The 20,590-nt window shown below is 42.7% G+C and overlaps 1 protein-coding gene across 1 annotated transcript in view; it reads right to left on the reverse strand.

Moving 5' to 3' along the window:
- The window catches only part of LOC311132587 (adhesion G protein-coupled receptor L3-like), a gene marked incomplete at both ends in the record, with an annotated part of 141,346 nt that overhangs the window by 42,990 nt on the left and 77,766 nt on the right, over window positions 1-20,590 (reverse strand). Inside the window, 2 exons of the mRNA XM_084165842.1 lie at window positions 706-926; window positions 3,446-3,655. Coding sequence (XP_084021968.1) covers window positions 706-926; window positions 3,446-3,655 — 431 coding nt within the window. The remainder of the gene's footprint in view (window positions 1-705; window positions 927-3,445; window positions 3,656-20,590) is intronic.

A 20,590-nucleotide genomic window follows, 5' to 3' on the forward strand; every position in this document is an offset into this window, starting at 1 on the left:
GCCCTATCATGGGCTCATCTTAACCAGAGGCCTGATCTAGGATCAGTTTTGCATGGAGTGGGGGGGGACCTGATCCTAGATCAGCACTCCCACTCTGAGATGCTTTATGAATACAGGCCCTGATTGAAAAAAGCAGAAGAACTTTCCACAATGCTCTCAAAAACCAAACAGAATGGCACAGCAGAATGTCACTACGTCTAGACAGCCGGTAAACAAATAAACAGCAGTGGACCACACTGTCTACACGACAGCCATAGCGAACATATCAAAACCATATTGAATAGTTCAGATATGGCCATCAGCCTGGTATTGTGTGTCATCAGAAGGTGCTGGTCATATGGATGAGGACATGTTTGAACAAGCCAATATTTCAATACGTTGACTACAATAAGTTAAGACATTATTATGGCCTACGCAACCTTGTTTCCCCAGTTACAGATTCTCTAGAAACTCCTTAGGACCCCCTGACGTTTCACACATTTGTTCAATTGCAACCCCATTTTAATCAGGTGTGCCAATACTGGAAAATATCAAATAGAGGAACACGCAGTGCTTGAGGAGAGGTTTGAGCAACACTGTTTTAGAATGTACACCTTAGCAAGGAATGGGTTAATGGTGGGCATGGTTCAAATGACGGGGTTCCTACGGTCAAGGTTCTAATGGCATGGTTCTAAAGCCGTAGTTCCATTTCCGGGAAATACTCACACTCGGTCCGTGCCGTAGCTCCGGTAGTCCACGGCGGCCGACACGGTCACGATGAGCGCAGGCACGCCGTAGCCCACCAGGTAGAAGAAGCGTTTGCGCGAGTGCTCGCTCTCGAACACCTCCACCAGCATAATGTAGAGCTGCACGCCCTCCAGGAACATCCAGGTGAAGGCAGCCAGGAAGAAGAAGTGGAGCAGGGCAGCGAACACAGCACAGGCAATCTGAGGGGAGAGGGGACACGGTACAGGTCAAAGGTCATGTTCAAAACTTGAATGCAGAGCAAAAATAATGAGCAGAACGTGCACATACGCACGCACGCAAACACGCACGCATACACACACTACTTGTAACGACTGTAATTGATCCGATTATTGAAGCAATTGGTCATACCTGGGGTACTTTGTTCAACGGTCATTGAAATTGGTTCAATTAAATGACTGTCAGGATCAGTGGCCATCAATGCAATTCAGGAGAGAGTGATCTTTAAACTGCCCACTGAATCAAACCATCACATTTTATGAGAAGAGTAGATGGCAAAAGCATAGTCTGAAAGCTCTAAGATAATATAAATGTTGCTTTGTCATCCGTACTCTAGGGTTCACATTTATGACAGCAAGTGTGTGTGTGTGTCTGCCACTGTTCTAATTGTGCAACATACCTTACCTTGGAAACTACAGCACTCTCACACACACACACATACACACTTTCATTCATTAACACAAAGTGAGAACTCCTCCTCTAACAACTTCTCTCACCCCCCTCCCTACTGCACCCTGTTGATAATGACAGTGCCCTGAGAGCAGAGCTCTAGCAGGTCAGCTCAGCTCTCTAAGTGACAATCCAGCGGTGGCCATTAAAAGCATGGGGGAGAGGGGGGGTTGACATATTGATCGCCTAATCCAGATTATCTACAGCACTTAGAGATCAGTCTACTGTTCTACGACGGGAGGGCTAGTGCAGTGGTGGGTGGTGAGGGGTGGAAAGGGGAGGCAGGGGTGAGGGTGTGTGTGTGTGTGTGTGTGTGTGTGTGTGTGTGGTTCTTTGATAGAAACATAGGAGCTTGAGCTGTGTCAGGTGAAGTAACAGGGTGGAACTGGAGAGAACCAGGAGGACTGGGGAGAACCAGGGAGACTGGAGAGAACCAGGGGGAAAACCAGGGGGACTGGGGAGAACCAGTGGCACTGAGGGGGAACTGGCTGAAGGGATATTTGTGAGAGAGGCTTAGAAAGGTCTAGATGAGGGCAGAGTCAGGGTTGGCTAACAAAGGTATCCCACGGTGTTGATTATCATTGCTAGTTGAAAAGATACATGAAAGATGAGAACCTTTTATACTTATCTCCTTTATACACATGATTGACCTATACCATCAATACATTCTATACATTACATTCCAATAAGTTGATGAACAACATTGTTATGAGTGGCACACACTCATAACCATGGATACTTAAAGCTTCAAAACACTCATGTTCTCAAGATCAGTTGAGACATTCAAATCGGAACAGACTAAGGGGCAATTATATTTGTTTTAAACTCTAGAGGAAACGGATACATTCAACTGTCTGCAACCTTCACTAATTTAAATTATGATGGCAGACAATTTCCCATCAACCAGGAATCCTTGCTCATGTTGTCTAGCACAAATAAGATGTAGCATCTATAGATCCATTGTATTTCAGCGGTTCACCCTTCAAATACACAGATGCCCTAGGAAGTGCATCGAAGTACACTCAAACCTTAATGTTCTGGTCAGACTACTGAATTGCTTTCTCGAGCGTAACTGGCCGTCAAGAGATGAGAGAGCTGCGGTGTTTTTGAAATATTTAACTGATAAGATTAGCAAAACAATTCATAAGGGTTAAGGTCAAAAGCTGATGGATTTTCTAATTTCCTAACTTCCTGGCTCAGCTCATGGTTTTCTACTATCCTTTCTAGTGTCTTACCAGGGTTGTTCTGTGAACAGAATAACTTGGAACAAAAGTTTAAAAATAAGGAACATGTTATATGGTTAACTATCTAGCTGTTACCAGTGGACCCACTCTATTGAAGGCGTAGTTACTGTAGTGGGACTTACTGTTAGCAGTGGACCCACTCTATTGAAGGCGTAGTTACTGTAGTGGGACTTACTAGTAGTATAATAGGCAATTGCAGTAATATACAGAGCACAGAACCATGTCTAATTTAGACCTGAGGAACCAGGAATGAAACCTCTCTAGCCAATCAGTAACACTAATTAATCAAATGGCAGTTTGAAATGAAAACCACGTGGGCACTTTGGCCCCTCGAGGACTAGAGCTGACACCCTGGATGCACTTCAATAGTCTAACGTGGCTTCCTCGCCTCCTTTCCCTAATCAGAACTGATTTGGGAGACCGGTGACTGATCCCAAATAGACTTCTGCCTCGTTGCCGTCACCTATCCGGCATGTTCAGATTAGTGCAGATGAAGACGGCAAGGGGAGGGGAGGGAGCAACTTTAGACTACTGAGATTAAGCCCCCTGACACGCACCCCTCCCTCTGTCAACCACTGGGACCTTCGATGGCTTAAATACCAAAATGCATGAAAAAAGCCTGATGCAGGTGTGTGGTGGAGTGTATCACAAGTAAAACCTCCCCAACTTTTCAGACAGACAGAGCAACACCACCCTAGGCCCTCCACCAACACACCGCTGTCATTGAAAATATATTGAGTCGGCTGTGTTTTTTGAGCATAATTTGTCTGGCTTAGGAGTGTTCTTACCGGTTGGTCAGCTCGGTTGATCCCCACCAGGAAGAGGGACTCTGCGATGAAGAGGCTGATGCAGAGGTTCTTGTGGATGGTGTTTCGGTCGCTCTGGAGGCCCCGGAAGAAGCAGAAGGTGAACAAGCTGATGAGCAGGCAGACCAGGGAGAGCAGAATGCCAACCCATGTGATCACATCCAACAGCAGGTCATGGACCGGGTCTGTATTCTGGAAAAGCGTACAAAAAAAGAATAAATTCAAGTATTTTATTAGACATGGTTAAAATACATACAGTGGGGGAAAAAAGTATTTAGTCAGCCACCAATTGTGCAAGTTCTCCCACTTAAAAATATGAGAGAGGCCTGTAATGTCAACTATGACAGACAAATTGAGAAAAAAAAATCCAGAAATTCACATTGTAGGATTTTTAATGAATTTATTTGCAAATTATGGTGGAAAATAAGTATTTGGTCACCTACAAACAAGCAAGATTTCTGGCTCTCACAGACCTGTAACTTCTTCTTTAAGAGGCTCCTCTGTCCTCCACTCGTTACCTGTATTAATGGCACCTGTTTTAACTTGTTATCAGTATATAGACACCTGTCCACAACCTCAAACAGTCACACTCCAAACTCCACTATGGCCAAGACCAAAGAGCTGTCAAAGGACACCAGAAACAAAATTGTAGACCTGCACCAGGCTGGGAAGACTGAATCTGCAATAGCTAAGCAGCTTGGTTTGAAGAAATCAACTGTGGGAGCAATTATTAGGAAATGGAAGACATACAAGACCACTGATAATCTCCCTCGATCTGGGGCTCCACGCAAGATCTCACCCCGTGGGGTCAAAATGATCACAAGAACGGTGAGCAAAAATCCCAGAACCACACGGGGGGACCTAGTAAATGACCTGCAGAGAGCTGGGACTAAAGTAACAAAGCCTACCATCAGTAACACACTACGCCGCCAGGGACTCAAATCCTGCAGTGAAAGACGTGTCCCCCTGCTTAAGCCAGTACATGTCCAGGCCCATCTGAAGTTTGCTAGAGTGCATTTGGATGATCCAGAAGAGGATTGGGAGAATGTCATATGGTCAGATGAAACCAAAATATAACCTTTTGGTAAAAACTCAACTCGTCGTGTTTGGAGGACAAAGAATGCTGAGTTGCATCCAAATAACTCCATACCTACTGTGAAGCATGGGGGTGGAAACATCATGCTTTGGGGCTGTTTTTCTGCAAAGGGACCAGGACGACTGATCCGTGTAAAGGAAAGAATGAATGGGGCCATGTATCGTGAGATTTTGAGTGAAAACCTCCTTCCATCAGCAAGGGCATTGAAGATGAAATGTGGCTGGGTCTCTCAGCATGACAATGATCCCAAACACACCGCCCGGGCAACAAAGGAGTGGCTTCGTAAGAAGCATTTCAAGGTCCTGGAGTGGCCTAGCCAGTCTCCAGATCTCAACCCCATAGAAAATCTTTGGAGGGAGTTGAAAGTCCGTGTTGCCCAGCGACAGCCCCAAAACATCACTGTTCTAGAGGAGATCTGCATGGAGGAATGGGCCAAAATACCAGCAACAGTGTGTGAAAACCTTGTGAAGATTTACAGAAAACGTCTGACCTGTGTCATTGCCAACAAAGGGTATATAACAAAGTATTGAGAGACTTTTGTTATTGACCAAATACTTATTTTCCACCATAATTTGCAAATAAATTCATTAAAAATCCTACAATGTGATTTTCTGGATTTTTTTTCCTCATTTTGTCTGTCATAGTTGACGTGTACCTATGATGAAAATTACAGGACTCTCTCATCTTTTTAAGTGGGAGAACTTGCACAATTGGTGGCTGACTAAATACTTTTTTCCCCCACTGTATAGAGTTGCCTCAACTACTGAAGTACAATAATAGTTGCATTAAAATGATCAAGGCTTAAAGGCACAATAAAGTCTACAAACTTATTTCCATTGTGGTTCTCGTTATTATCAAGGAAATGAATTAGATGAGATTACTGTACTACTGAAGTACAATAATATATGCATTAAAATGATCAAGGCTTAAAGGCACAATAAAGTCTACCGACTTATTTCCATTGTGGTTCTCGTTATTATCAAGGAAATGCATTAGATAAGATTACTGTTAATTATTATCATTCTATAGGGTATTTGTGTTGCAACATTATAACGACACTATATTGAATCAAGAAATCACTGGCGAAAATAACTGTCTGTTCAGATGACATTATGATTACAATATTTTTTTGTTATTGATAACTAAAATCACAATCATAGCCTGTATATAGCCTCGTTATTGTTATTTTATTGTGTTACTTTTTATTTAATTTTTTACTTTAGTTCATTTAGTAAATATTTTCTTAACTCTATTTCTTGAACTGCATTGTTGGTTAAGGGCTTGTAAGTAATCATACCTGTTGTATTCGGCGCATGTGACAAATAACATTTGATTTGAAATGTTCTATTCACTAATACACTCAAAACTACATTAAACTGTTGTTTGGTAGGGCCACTCCTCAACCTCTTCAGGAAATGACCTACAGTTGAAGTCGGACGTTTACATACACTTAGGTTGGAGTCATTAAAACTTGTTTTTCAACCACTCCACAAATTTCTTGTTAACAAACTATATATTTGGCAAGTCGGTTAGGACATCTACTTTGTGCACGACACAAGTAATTTTTCCAACAATTGTTTACAGACAGATTATTTCACTTATAATTCACTGTATCACAATTCCAGTGGGTCAGAAGTGTACATACACTAAGTTGAATGTGCCTTTAAACAGCTTGGAAATTTCCAGAAAATGATGTCATGGCTTTAGAAGCTTCTGATAGGCTGATTGACATCATTTGAGTCAATTGGAGGTGTACCTGTGGATGTATTTCAAGGCCTACCTTCAAACTCAGTGCCTCTTTGCTTGACATCATGGGAAAATCAAAATAAATCAGCCAAGACCTCAGAAAAAAAATTGCAGACCTCCACAAGTCTGGTTCATCCTTGGGAGCAATTTCCAAATGCCTGAAGGTAGCACGTTCATCTGTACAAACAATAGTACGCAAGTATAAACACCATGGGACCACGCAGCCGTCATACCACTCAGGAAGGAGACGCGTTCTGTCTCCTAGAGATGAATGTACTTTGGTGCGAAAAGTGCAAATCAATCCCAGAACAACAGCAAACGACCCTGTGAAGATGCTGGAGGAAGCAGGTACCAAAGTATCTATATCCACAGTAAAATGAGTCCTATATTGACATAACCTGAAAGGCCGCTCAGCAAGGAAGAAGCCACTGCTCCAAAACCGCCATAAAAAAGCCAGACTACGGTTTGCAACTGCACATGGGGACAAAGATCGTACTTTTTGGAGAAATATCCTCTGGTCTGATGAAACAAAAATATAACTGTTTGGCTAGAATGACCATCGTTATGTTTGGAGGAAAAAGGGGGTCTCTTGCAAGCCGAAGAACACCATCCTAACCGTGAAGCACAGGGGTGGCAGCATCATGCTGTGGGGGTTCTTTGCTGCAGGAGGGACTGGTGTACTTCACAAAATAGATGGCATCATGAGGAAGGAAAAGTATGTGGATATATTGAAGCAACATCTTAACACTTCAGTCAGGAAGTTAAAGCTTGGTCGCAAATGGGTCTTCCAAATGGACAATGACCCCCAAGCATACTTCCAAAGTTGTGGCGAAATGGCTTAAATCAAGGTATTGGAGTGGCCATCACAAAGCCCTGACCTCAATCCTATAGAAAATGTGTGGGCAGAACTGAAAATGCGTGTGCAAGCAAGGAGGCCTACAAACCTGACTCAGTTACACCAGCTCTGTCAGGAGGAATGGGCCAAAATTCTCCCAACTTATTGTGGGAAGCTTGTGGAAGGCTACCCGAAACGTTTGACCCAAGTTAAACAATTTAAAGGCAATGCTACCAAATACTAATTGAGTGTATGTAAACTTCTGACCCACTGGGAATGTGATGAAAGAAATAAAAGCTGAAATAAATCATTCTCTCTACTATTATTCTGACATTTCACATTCTTAAAATAAAGTGGTGATCCTAACTGACCTAAAACAGGGAATTTTTACTAGGATTAAATGTCAGGAATTTAAAAAAAACTGAGTTTAAATGTATATGGCTAAGGTGTATGTAAACTTCCGACTTCAACTGTAGCTGTCACAGACAGGACCACAGGTGGTGATGTGGAAATGGCATGAAAATGTGTCACCAGGGTTTTTTGGCAAGGTAACAAATTGGGCCACATCATAGAAAGGGCCACAGGTGGCTGTGAAAGGCACTATGGGTAATCAATTCAACCACACTATGGTCAATCAATGTCATCATTGCTTTTAGTCAAGGCTTTTTCCAAAGGATAAATTCCCCAGCAATAAAAATGTCCCCTTCTGATAGCAGATACCTGTATTTACAGGAAAAAAGCAGGCACTGTGATGCCACAGCAACCATGAAAGGGAATTTACAGCAAACCATAAGTCAGTGCACTAAAGGACTACTTAAATGAGCCACAAAAAAATAACACATTCCGAAATAGCAATTCTTTCAGTGTGTTAGCGTTGGGTAGACATTGAGCAAATGCACTATATGTTCCATTTTCCAATTGACTCACTAAATCTTACCTCAGAAGCTGGTCAAATGCTACACATCTCCATTTATCATGCTCACTCAAATACATTCACATCAGTACACTATCTCAACTGTATAACTGCCTAGACCATATATGTGATCTGACTGTATGTATATTGTACTATATACGGTGCATTCAGAAAGTATTCAGACCCATTGACTTTTTCCACATTTTGTTATGTTACAGCCTTATTCTAAAATAGATAAAAAACATGTTTTTCCTCATCAATCTACACACAATACCTCATAATGACAAAGTGAAAACAGGTTTAGACATTTTTACAAATGTATTACAAATAAAAAACAAAAATACCTTATTTACATAAGTATTCAGACCCTTTGCTATGAGACTCGAAATTGAGCTCAGGTGCATCCTGTTTCCATTGATCATCCTTGAGCTGTTTCTACAACTTGATTGGAGTCCACCTGTGGTAAATTCAATTGATTGGACATGTTTTGGAAAGGCACACACCTGTCTATTATAAGGTCCCACAGTTGACAGTGCATGACAGAGCAAAAACCAAGCCATGAAGATGAAGGAATTGTCCGTAGAGCCCCGAGACAGGATTGCGTCGGACTTGAACCTGATCGAACATCTCTGGAGAGAACTAAAAATAGCTGTGCAGCGATACTCCCCATCTAACCTGACAGAGCTTGAGAGGATCTGCAGAGAATGGGGGAAATTCCCCAAATACAGGTGTGCCAAGCTTGTAGCATCATACCCAAGAAGACTCAAGGCTGTAATTGCTGCCAAAGGTGCTTTAATAAAGTACTGAGTAAAGCATCTGAATACTGACAGTTGAAGTTGGAAGTTTACATACACTTAGGTTGGAGTCATTAAAACTTGTTTTTCAACCACTCCACAAATTTCTTGTAAACAAACTATAGTTTTGGCAAGTCGGTTAGGACATCTACTTTGTGCATGATACAAGTAATATTTCCAACAATTGTTTACAGACAGATTATTTCACTGTATCACAATTCCAGTGGATCAGAAGTTTACATACGCTAAGTTGACAATGCTACCAAATACTAATTGAGTGTATGTAAACTTCTGACCCACTGGGAATGTGATGAAAGAAATAAAAGCTGAAATAAATCATTCTCTCTACTATTATTCTGACATTTCACATTCTTAAAATAAAGCGGTGATCCTAGCTGACCTAAGACAGGGACTTTTTACTAGGATTAAATGTCAGGAATTGTGAAAAACTGCGTTTAAATGTATTTGGCTACGGTGTATGTAAACTTCCGACTTCAACTCTCTGTATTTCTTTATAAATTAGCAAAAAATTCTAAAAACCTGTTTTTGCTTTGTCATTATGGGGTATTTTGTGTAGATTGATGAGGGGAAAAAAACAATTGAATCATTTTTAGAATTAAGCTGTAACGTAACAAAATGTGGAAAAAGTCAAGGGGTCTGAATACTTTCTGAAAGCACTGTATACTGTATATAGTGATTCTGTGCTGTTTGAGATGAGATGCAAGACACATTTCCAGAAAGGGACAAAAAATTAATAAAATAGTAGAGATTTGTGCTTACAACCTCATATGTAAAACATCCACATACAGAAGATCACCAATTGATATAAATACACTGTACAAAAGCATGCAGTGCTTTGTGATTATCATAAACTTGCTTCATGGCACCGTTTTTGCCCTCATCAATCAATTACGGCCTAATCAATACCACACAGACCAGTGTTTCATTAAGATGCAAAGCCAATGTTATGCTTAGTCAGCACATTTAGATGAGGAAATCTTCCAAATGATATTGGTTATTACTGTTGTTAGTATTTAAGGAATGCTGTGGATACTTGGCAACTCAAGTACCAACCAAATACACATATGGATCTTGAAAACCGCCTGCTCTGGGGGGGAAGTTTCCTCTAGGTACAGATCTAGGATCAGCTTCCCCTCCCCCAATCCTAAGCTTAACCATTAATGGGGGGAAATGCAAAACTGACCCAAGATCAGCATCTAGGGGAAACTTCACAGTACACCATAACTTCATCATTTGTCAGATAACTCTCCACGACACACACCTCAAATAAAAAATGTAAACACCCCTCTCAAGATAAAGGTGAAAATGTGACGCGTTCCCAAGAAACTAAGTCTCTTATATCCAGAAAACTAGGCAATTAAGCATCAGAGAGAGACATCATGATTTATTAACATAACATAATTACTGCCACCCAAACACTGGTCAGCTTCAGACACACCTAATTTCCCCACAGAATTCTCTTCACTCTCCCTCCAGTAGGCTTTAACATAAAACTAGGCTTTGTTCAAAAAGACTTCAAAGAAAACTGGTATCCGCGGTATCCACCTTCAAACTGACTGCTGTCCCTGCTGGACTCGACATTTCCAGAGTCGACTACGCATGAGTAGTAACGAGGAGGTAACACAATAGGAATAGATAAAAGGTAGAAACACCTTTTCTTCTCCATAGCCTTTAGCTGGGATGAACATGATTGCACATTTTATTTACGTGCAGTGTTTCCTGAGGATGTCCATTTTGCAGCGCAGGTATTCAATAACTAGAAGTGTGTGTGTGTGTGTGTGTGTGTGTGTGTGTGTGTGTGTGTGTGTGTGTGTGTGTGTATGTGCAATTTCAAAGTCCTGGGCTTACACAATGGTCCTCAAGGACAATATCAGTGAGTCACAGATAGAGGATGCACTCCTCACTGTTTTCTTACCGAAAGCACACAGTATATCTTTTCACACAAACGAGCACTGCCTCTAAATCAAACTTCCACCCGAGTCAGCAGTATTATTCTCCACGGGGGCAGGGTGAAAGGCTAGAGCAACCAGGGGGGATTTTTTTGCAGCAAGGGGAACTTGGTAGGAAATGACACACAAAGGCTTTGTTTAACGGGTGCGCAGAGCGCAGGCTAACGCTAGCGGAGAGAGAGGAGAGAACAGATGCTGATCATTAAGGGGCTGCTGTACAATAACAGTCGGCCCGCTACCCTGCTCTCTTTTGATTCTCATACCTGATGAGACGTAGTGTATACATCAGGGGGGTGGAGCTGTGTGTGTGTGTGTCTGTCTGTCTCTGGTCCCCCTGTGCTACAAAAGGCATTTTATGCGCTGGGTGGTGGGAGACGCAGACTGTTTTGAAAAGAGGGCCTAGGGTGGGTTGAGCTAGCGAGCTGTGCCATGGCTTCAGGCTCTATCCATCACAATCTCTGCCTCGATATGGAGAGGGAGGGGTAGGATGCATCCACACCTGTGTGATGGATCACTTCAGTGACATCTATTTGTTCTGGGAGTGTGGAGGATCGCTAAGGCGCCACCGACCACGACTTTGTCCGTATGATGAAGGCCCTTTTCTGGGGTCTCGTCCAGGATGGCAGCCGGCTGGCGCACACTACCGCCACAGAGCCACGGTGGCTGAACCTCAACGCTCCTCTTCTTTAACAGACGTCTACGGTGGATGCCTGTGTCGTGGGTGGCCATCGAGTCATACCAGTGGACATGTTATTTACTGGGGTGGTACGCCTCTTGTGCACATTCGATTTCTCTTCCAATCTCTCCCGTCACCCTTTTTTATTTCTTGAACAAACATATTTTTCATTCCAGACCGATGCCTAGGGAGATTGGGTTTGCCCCTGATCTGTTACCGCGAGGCACAGAATAGGGCCTTGGGTTACCAGGAAGTCAGACACAGTCTACAAAACATTAAGAATACCTTCCTAATATTGAGTTGCACCCCCTTTTGCCCTCAGAACAGCCTCAAGTTGTTGAGGCATGGACTCTACAAGGTGTCGAAAGTGTTCCACAGGGATGCTGGCCCATGTTGACTCCAATGCTTCCTACTGTTGTGTCAAGTTGGATGGATGTCCTTTGGATGGTGGACCATTCTTGATACACACGGGAAACTGTTGAGCGTGAAAAACCCAGCAGCATTGCAGTTCTTGACACATTCAAACCAGTGTGCCTGGCACCTACTACCATACCCCATTCAAAGGCACTTAAATATTTTGTTTTGCACATTCACCCTCTGAATGGCACACATACACAATCCATGTCTCAAATATCCTTATTTAACCTTTCTCCTCCCCTTCATCTACACTGAAGTGGATTTAACAAGTGACATCAATAAGGGATCATATCTTTCACCTGGTCAGTCTATGTCATGGAAAGACCAGGTGTTCCTAATGTTTTTTACACTCAGTGTACATGTCAACTGCATTCCCCGTCGCCCTGTGCCCTGACACCTCCAATCAAGTCCATCCAATCAGATATCACATGATACCAAATGAATCACCGTTGAGACCCTTCATCCTAACAGGGGTGGCTCCACTGGGCTCTGGATGTGTCAAGATCATGTGGGCCAATGGGAGAGAGTGGAGATGAGCTTCATGCCTTGATATTCCTCAAACAACCGCTCGCAGCATGAAGCCAATCCAATTAAAAGTCATAAATCTGCCTGGATGACACAGAGAGAGAGAGAGAAAGCGAGAGAGACACAGAGAGAAAGAGAGAGAGAGCGAGAGAGAGAGAGACATAGAGAGAGAAAGCGAGAGAGAGAGAGACAGAGACAGAGAGAGGGAGAGAGAGAAAGCGAGAGAGAGAAAGCGAGAGAGACAGAGACAGAGACAGAGACAGAGAGAGAGAGAGAGAGAGAGAGAGAGAGCGAGAGCGAGAGCGAGAGAGCTTCAGTTATAAAATATGGTGGGGCGGGGCACATGTTGTAGTAAGGGTATCAGTGGCCCTACTGAGGGGTGTCGCGCGGCACTTTCACGTATGGGCAAGGATTTATGATCTGTATGGGACGAAGAGAGGGGTAGCAAAGAGGGCACATGAATCAGGGATCTCGGACCATTCATCACGTTTAAAGGGCCAGAAGGAGACCTTGACGTTTCCATTCAGTGCATGTGCCTAATAGAAACGTACAATGTTCTCAGCGATGATAACCATGATATAATGCCGGTGGTAGAACATGTATGCAGCCTTCTAAAGTGGAATGCGTCCAGATAGCAATCTGTCCACCATCATCTTTACTTATAGGATGAGATGGTGTTTGACCCCAAATCTGTCGGTGACCATGTGCCTGTGGTTGTCCACAATGCCAACATAGCACAGGTTAGTTTGTATAAGTACCTGGGTGTACACATGGACAATGTGCTGAGCTGGTAGATCCAAGTGGAGAGTGTCTTCTGCAGAGTCCAACGCCTATATTTCCTATAGAGTTGACTAGAAAACAATGCTCCTGTTCTACTATGCGGTCATAGAGAGTATCCTGAGATATGGCATCACAGTCTGGTTTGGCAATTTATCCGTCCAACTGAAATCCCAAATTGCTCGCCTGATACAAACTGCCATGAAGGTCATGGGTGTGAGGCAACATCCCTCCTTACAGACTATTTCAGATCCCTCCCATCTACTTCACTCTTCAGTATCAGCTATAGGGTCCCTCCTCCCCTCAGGCTGACGCTATAGGGTCCCTCCTCCCCTCAGGCTGACGCTATAGGGTCCCTATGTGTAAGCTGAACAGGTATAAGCACTCCTTCATTCCCATGTCCATCAAATCTGAACAGCAACAAGTAAAGCTGAGCTGTGTTAGTACGCCACTGACAGAATAAGAGAATATGCTAAGTATTATGTATATGGCTATATGAGAAGTGTATGATGATAAGGGTAACGTGCAATGTACAGTGGGGAGAACAAGTATTTGATACACTGCCGATTTTGCAGGTTTTCCTACTTACAAAGCATGTAGAGGTCTGTAATTTTTATCATAGGTACACTTCAACTGTGAGAGACGGAATCTAAAACAAAAATACAGAAAATCACAATGTATGATGTTTAAGTAATTAATTTGCATTTTATTGTATGACATAAGTATTTGATACATCAAAAAAAGCAGAACTTAATATTTGGTACAGAAACCTTTGTTTGCAATTACAGAGATCATACGTTTCCTGTAGGTCTTGACCATGTTTGCACACACTGCAGCAGGGATTTTGGCCCACTCCTCCATACAGACCTTCTCCAGATCCTTCAGGTTTCGGGGCTGTCGCTGGGCAATACGGACTTTCAGCTCCCTCCAAAGATTTTCTATTGGGTTCAGGTCTGGAGACTGGCTAGGCCACTCCAGGACCTTGAAATGCTTCTTACGGAGCCACTCCTTAGTTGCCCTGGCTGTGTGTTTTGGGTCGTTGTCATGCTGGAAGACCCAGCCACAACCCATCTTCAATGCTCTTACTGAGGGAAGGAGGTTGTTGGCCAAGATCTCGCGATACATGGCCCCATCCATCCTCCCCTCAATACGGTGCAGTCGTCCTGTCCCCTTTGCAGAAAAGCATCCCCAAAGAATGATGTTTCCACCTCCATGCTTCACGGTTGGGATGGTGTTCTTGGGGTTGTACTCATCCTTCTTCTTCCTCCAAACAAGGCGAGTGGAGTTTAGACCAAAAAGCTCTATTTTTGTCTCATCAGACCACATGACCTTCTCTCATTCCTCCTCTGGATCATCCAGATGGTCATTGGCAAACTTCAGACGGGACATGCGCTGGCTTGAGCAGGGGGACCTTGCGTGCGCTGCAGTATTTTAATCCATGATGGTGTAGTGTGTTACTAATGGTTTTCTTTGAGACTGTGGTCCCAGCTCTCTTCAGGTCATTGACCAGGTCCTGCCGTGTAGTTCTGGGCTGATCCCTCACCTTCCTCATGATCATTGATGCCCCACGAGGTGAGATCTTGCATGGAGCCCCAGACCGAGGGTGATTGACCGTCATCTTGAACTTCTTCCATTTTCTAATAATTGCGCCAACAGTTGTTGCCTTCTCACCAAGCTGCTTGCCTATTGTCCTGTAGCCCATCCCAGCCTTGTGCAGGTCTACAATTTTATCCCTGATGTCCTTACACAGCTCTCTGGTCTTGGCCATTGTGGAGAGGTTGGAGTCTGTTTGATTGAGTGTGTGGACAGGTGTCTTTTATACAGGTAACGAGTTCAAACAGGTGCAGTTAATACAGGTAATGAGTGAAGAACAGGAGGGCTTCTTAAAGAAAAACTAACAGGTCTGTGAGAGCCGGAATTCTTACTGGTTGGTAGGTGATCAAATACTTATGTCATGCAATAAAATGCAAATTAATTACTTAAAAATCATACAATGTGATTTTCTGAATTTTTGAATTTTTAGATTCCGTCTCTCACAGTTGAAGTGTACCTATGATAAAAATTACAGACCTCTACATGCTTTGTAAGTAGGAAAACCTGCAAAATCGGCAGTGTATCAAATACTTGTTCTCCCCACTGTATGTATTAAGTTGAGTGTGTAATGTACAGTCTCAATTTTGTATACAGCAGTACTGCGTGTCTAAGACAATTTTCCCCTTGGGACATTAAAGTTCATCCTATCCTATCCTATCCTGTTCTAAATAAACGTACATAAAAGCACATGGATGACCTTCTCTTTGTATGAACATCAAGACACTGGGACCACAACAGCTTATCATGCCACATCAAGATTTAGATGGATGGAAAGCTACTGTAAATAGGTGGATGGATGGAAGTTAGAAGTTATAATAGGTTATAAGTTAACATCATATGAACTGTGCACACAATGACTGTGCCCTCTATACTGTCCAAAGCCTAGAACGTATCATGGTAGCTTCATAATTTCCGATTCAGACACCCCACCAGGACACTGATGTATGGGGTTTAGCATCACTCCTTCCATCATCCCATTGAGAGGCACCATTGATTTACCCCGGTGGTACCTAGGGAATGGTGCTACTTACAGGTGGCTCGATATTACCTCCAGCCAACTCCGGCATACACACTCACCACCTAAGTAATGGCCTGTATGTGGATGAACAACAGGTCTATCTTTCCAAGTCTCGGCTGGGGTTTTAGCTGCTATTTAAACAGTGCCTCCACAACCCCGGGGCTGTCTTGGAAATGGAAGCTTAAATTCAAAGGAGGGTGGTTCGATGAAGAGTAGAGTTGCTGCCTTGGGTAGCTGGCTGGGTGGTGTGTGGACTATTAAGGTACTTAAGAAGAAAGTTTAAAGCAGGCTTTACGAAATGTCGGTCCTTCAGTAACACTGGTGTACTGTTTTTTAAACTCCAATTCCTTTGTTATGTTTGATTAACCGCTTAAATGGCATTACTGGAATGAATATAACATCACTGTGCAGAAAACAAAGAGGCCTTTGAATCTAAAATATTGAATGTAGGCAACAAGATGACGTCATCAAAATAGATGACATCATGTCTAATGTCTTATCAGAAAACTGCATATTAACCCTAAAAGTGGCAACATATTTGTATCGTAAAAGGGCCAACTGGGGTCATTTTCGACCGCAAATTGTTAATGATTGCAAAGAGACACTGTCTGTCAAGCAGTAACACAAGTAAATGGTTTAAATTCTACAAAATAAGACACTTTTCTGACAATTATAGTCAAATTTGATGTTTCAACATACATTTGTCTGTTATTTATTAAAAGTGTTATTTTTAAGTTATAGTGGCTGCTACGCCCCCTAGGGGCCAAATCTGGGATGGCTCCATATTTATATATTTTCAGGGTGACAAATTTGGTGCTTTTATAACAAAGTTTACTATTAAGTCAACATTTTCAGCTTACATGCTGACCACAGCGCCCGCTTTGCGTGTGCAAGCGTTGCAAAATAAATGTACACATACATGTTATTCAATCATTTCATCCAAACTGCTCGCATGCGTCTACGAGTGTCTGTGTAGCCAGGCGCTAAATTAGAACTTGGTTCTATTTTAGGCGCTTGATGCGATGCAAGTCACGCCTCTCCCATCTCCTCATTGGTATTTAGGAGCACATACCCACGTGGGTGATTGAAAGATGGATGAGGTCCACACTCCAATCGCCATGGAGGAGAAGAAAGAAGAAGAAAAAGGAGGAAGAAGGAAGAAAGATGAAAAAGAAGGAAGAAGACGAAGGAAGAAGACAGTAGAGAACACACCATTTTGTGTGGCTCAAAATGGGTCAAAATTCTACAAAGATCCAGCACAAAAAATGGACCTTGTGCATTTCAGGTAAAATAACAACCCAATGTTTATATCCCAGGACAAATTAGCTAGCAACAGTAAACTAGCTAGCTAAATGTCCATGAATGTTTCATATGTGTTTCGACCTTTCCCCAAATGAATATAGTTGGTTCAGAGTTAGTTTTGATATTTCAACCTGCGTGTCCGGTGGGGATAGACAAACTCAAGGCCGGTTTGGTCATCATGTTAGCCGCACACCACTACTATACAAAACATAGATTATTTTTCATTCTTCCATATCCACACAGAAATCATGGTAAATTGTGTTTTTTTGTCGGTAAGTAGTTGCTTGACAAAGTCCAACATTTCAGGATCAAAAACAGGATATCGAAATTATGTTGGCACTTTTAGGGTTAAAAGAGATCAAGTTGGATATTGACAGGAATGACAACCTGCTAGGACAAGTTGAAGCAATTCCCAACAGCCGTTGGAAACCTTCATTCAAACAACAACCAAATCTTCTCTTTGAGTAACTTCCAGCCGGAAAGAGGAGCATAGCAATAGACTTAAACACCCCTTTTAAATATGAGTTATTATTAACATACTATTTCTATGTTTGATGAGAGAGCAGTTGGGAGTTGAATGATTAGAGGAGACATCATACTGTACTTTGACAGACCGCTTAAGCAATCACTCTCATCCTCACTTGAAACTCCCTCGCAATCACTTCCCTTCCTGGAGACACAAAAGCGACATAATCTCTGACTAACACACAGCTGGTGACGGGCCGTTTGATTTCATTTGTTTATGCGGCCGACGGGTGTACTTCAGTGCGTCGACAGGAACAGCTGAGGAATGGGATGACTAGCTAGCTCATGTTGGTGCACAAAAGGCCTGAGAGGTGAGAGAGACGAAAGTGACGGCAGCTACCTCACTCCCTGTCGTTGACAGACACGGTGTGAGTGTGTGTGCCTGTGTCTATTGGGATATGATAGTGAGTCACACTGTCGATGGCCTTCAGGACTGTGTTGACTTTTTAAAGGGGACAATGATTCAGTCAGTACAAGCCTTCAATAAGTGCAAGTCCACAGATAATCAATAGAAAAAGACGGATCTTTTTTTTCTCCTTTGACAGAGATCAAAGTTACACAGTAAGTTCAGAAAGGTGATAATTGACTAGAAACATAATTCATTCCTCAGAGAGTCAGAGTCTGTGGATTCTGGATACATATATCTACAGTACTGAGCGAGCATGATAATCTCCCATATGCTTTAAGTTCAAAGGTAAAGTATAAACATTAAAGTTAGACTGGGCAGTATGGTGCAATCAAGAAGGAGATGAGGGCAGTTATTTATTCATTAGCCGTTCTATGTTGTCTTAATAGAATTAAGAAAAAGTTCACATCATTAAATCACCAAGTTCATGCTTCTAATAAAGGTTATTTACCCTTATTTGGTCAGCTTCAAAATGTCCAGCAGATACAGTTCTGGTTGAAAACGGGTTGTAGAGACATCATTTCAACCAACTTCGCCCGCTGGGAAGCCATTGCATACTGTGTATTAACTACTAAGTTCTTTATAATGTACATACTTTACTGTATATAAACTACTACAGCCTCTTAACAATACCTCAAATTAGTAATATCTCTATCTAGGACTAAGTAATATCTACAACGCTTACAGTAATAAGCTGTTTATGAACAACTGAACGCATCAAACAATGTCTTGTTATCATAAAAGCCCTTACACTTCCAAACTTAAAAATAGAGTAGTATTATTGTTATTTCTACTGGAACACCCTGTCTATCTGCCGGAATACAGCAAAATGAAAGATGATGATGGGGGGACTCTGCCCACTCAAAGTGAAGGTGGTAATTGCGGCATGCCAATCTGTAATCTCTCACTCAGAGGGTAATGTGTAATAACAATGCCGAGACAGAGCAGCGCAGAATGTTTTGTTACCATGGAGACAAAATATGGTCACTCCAATTTATGGCATTTTTGTGCTCTTTCTTTACCATTCATTAGTGCTTCCGGATTGGAATGCCTTTGCAGTTTGTCAATGGATGCCTGCGTTTCCTCAGAACCTAAATGTCTTTCAACAACACCCTGCCTTTATTCCGACCGAGCAGAAAGATAAAGAGTTCGAAAAATGCAGCCATTTTGGAAATGGGGTGTAACGACTTTCCACTTTCCCCCTGAATGAACACCAGCATCCTGGGGTTTCCAAAAGGTGAGGGAATCATATGACAAAGCGCTTCTTTCACTCCCATTTTGTCCTATTTTTCCCTTTTTTTGTCTGTTAAGGCCCCTAGATTATTCACAGCTTCCCTCTGCATTCATGGCCCGGTTTGACACTGAGGCTTGAAAACACTGGCTCCCCCAAGCCAAGCGGCTTAGTGACAAACAGTAACTCCTGCTCACTGGGGGTGATCCCCTTTGGTCAAGAGGGGCTGGTTGGCTGGTGCGGGGTGGGAGCTGGGGCGGCGAGGACAGGGCTAAGGGAGGTCCCGGGGCCTGTGGTTACATGGCCTTGGGCCAACTGGGAGAGGCATTATAGAGTCCTCCTTCCCTGCTGACTAGGGTTCACTGCCTTGGGGGAGAGAGGGAAAGAGAGTGTGCAAGAAAGAGGGGAGAGAGAGAGAGATAAAGAGGGGGGAGAGAAAGAGGGGAGAGAGAGATAGAGGGGAGAGAGAGAGAGAGAGAGAGAGAGAGAGAGAGAGAGAGAGAGAGAGAGAGAGAGAGAGAGGGAGAGGGAGAGAGGGGAGAGAAGGAGGGGAGAGAGAGAGAAAGAGGGGAGAGAGAGAGGTGGGAGGGGTGAAGGGGAGAGAGATAAAGAGAAGAGAGAGGGGGAGGGAGAGAGAAAGCGAGAGAGAGGGGAGAGAGAGGGGGAGAGAGAGTGAGAAAGAGAGAGAGGGAGAGAGAGAAAAAGAGAAAGAGATCTCCTATTATAGGTGTTCTCTCTCCCTCCTCACTTTTCTTGTGTCTGTCAAACACTTCTATTTATTTATTATTTCTCATCTCTTTCTGTTTTTTTCCCAGAAGACTAAAGCAGATAATGAATAATCCAACGGTGCAATGAAAGAACACACAGATATTTTTTCCCAGGTAAAAGGGCACTAAGACGCAATATATAAATTGTTTTTAAATAAATGCACCCTTTCACTAAATCTTTCTTTCATAAGAGTCTTTGTTCCCCTCAGAAACTGCAGGGGTAGAGGTTCAGGAACGAGAAGACCTCTCAGGGAAATGAGACAGCAACAAATAAAGGTCAAAGTTTAGGAGAAAAAACGAACAAAATATAATTATTGTAAAATTGACTGTGTCCATAAAATGTAGATAGTGGGTATGGGCTGGAAGTAGAGGCCTAAGCGTTGTTGATCACTAGTTTACTCCAAGTAGGGAAAGGGTGGTGGGGTTGGAAAGTATTAAAGGGGAATATATATATATATTTTAAAAGGATATGTATGTGTATGTATGTATGTATGTATGTATGTATGTATGTATGTATGTATGTATGTGTATGTGTG

Source organism: Coregonus lavaretus, assembly GCF_964263955.1.
Source record: "Coregonus lavaretus genome assembly, chromosome: 7".
NCBI classification, from domain to species: Eukaryota; Metazoa; Chordata; class Actinopteri; order Salmoniformes; family Salmonidae; genus Coregonus; species Coregonus lavaretus.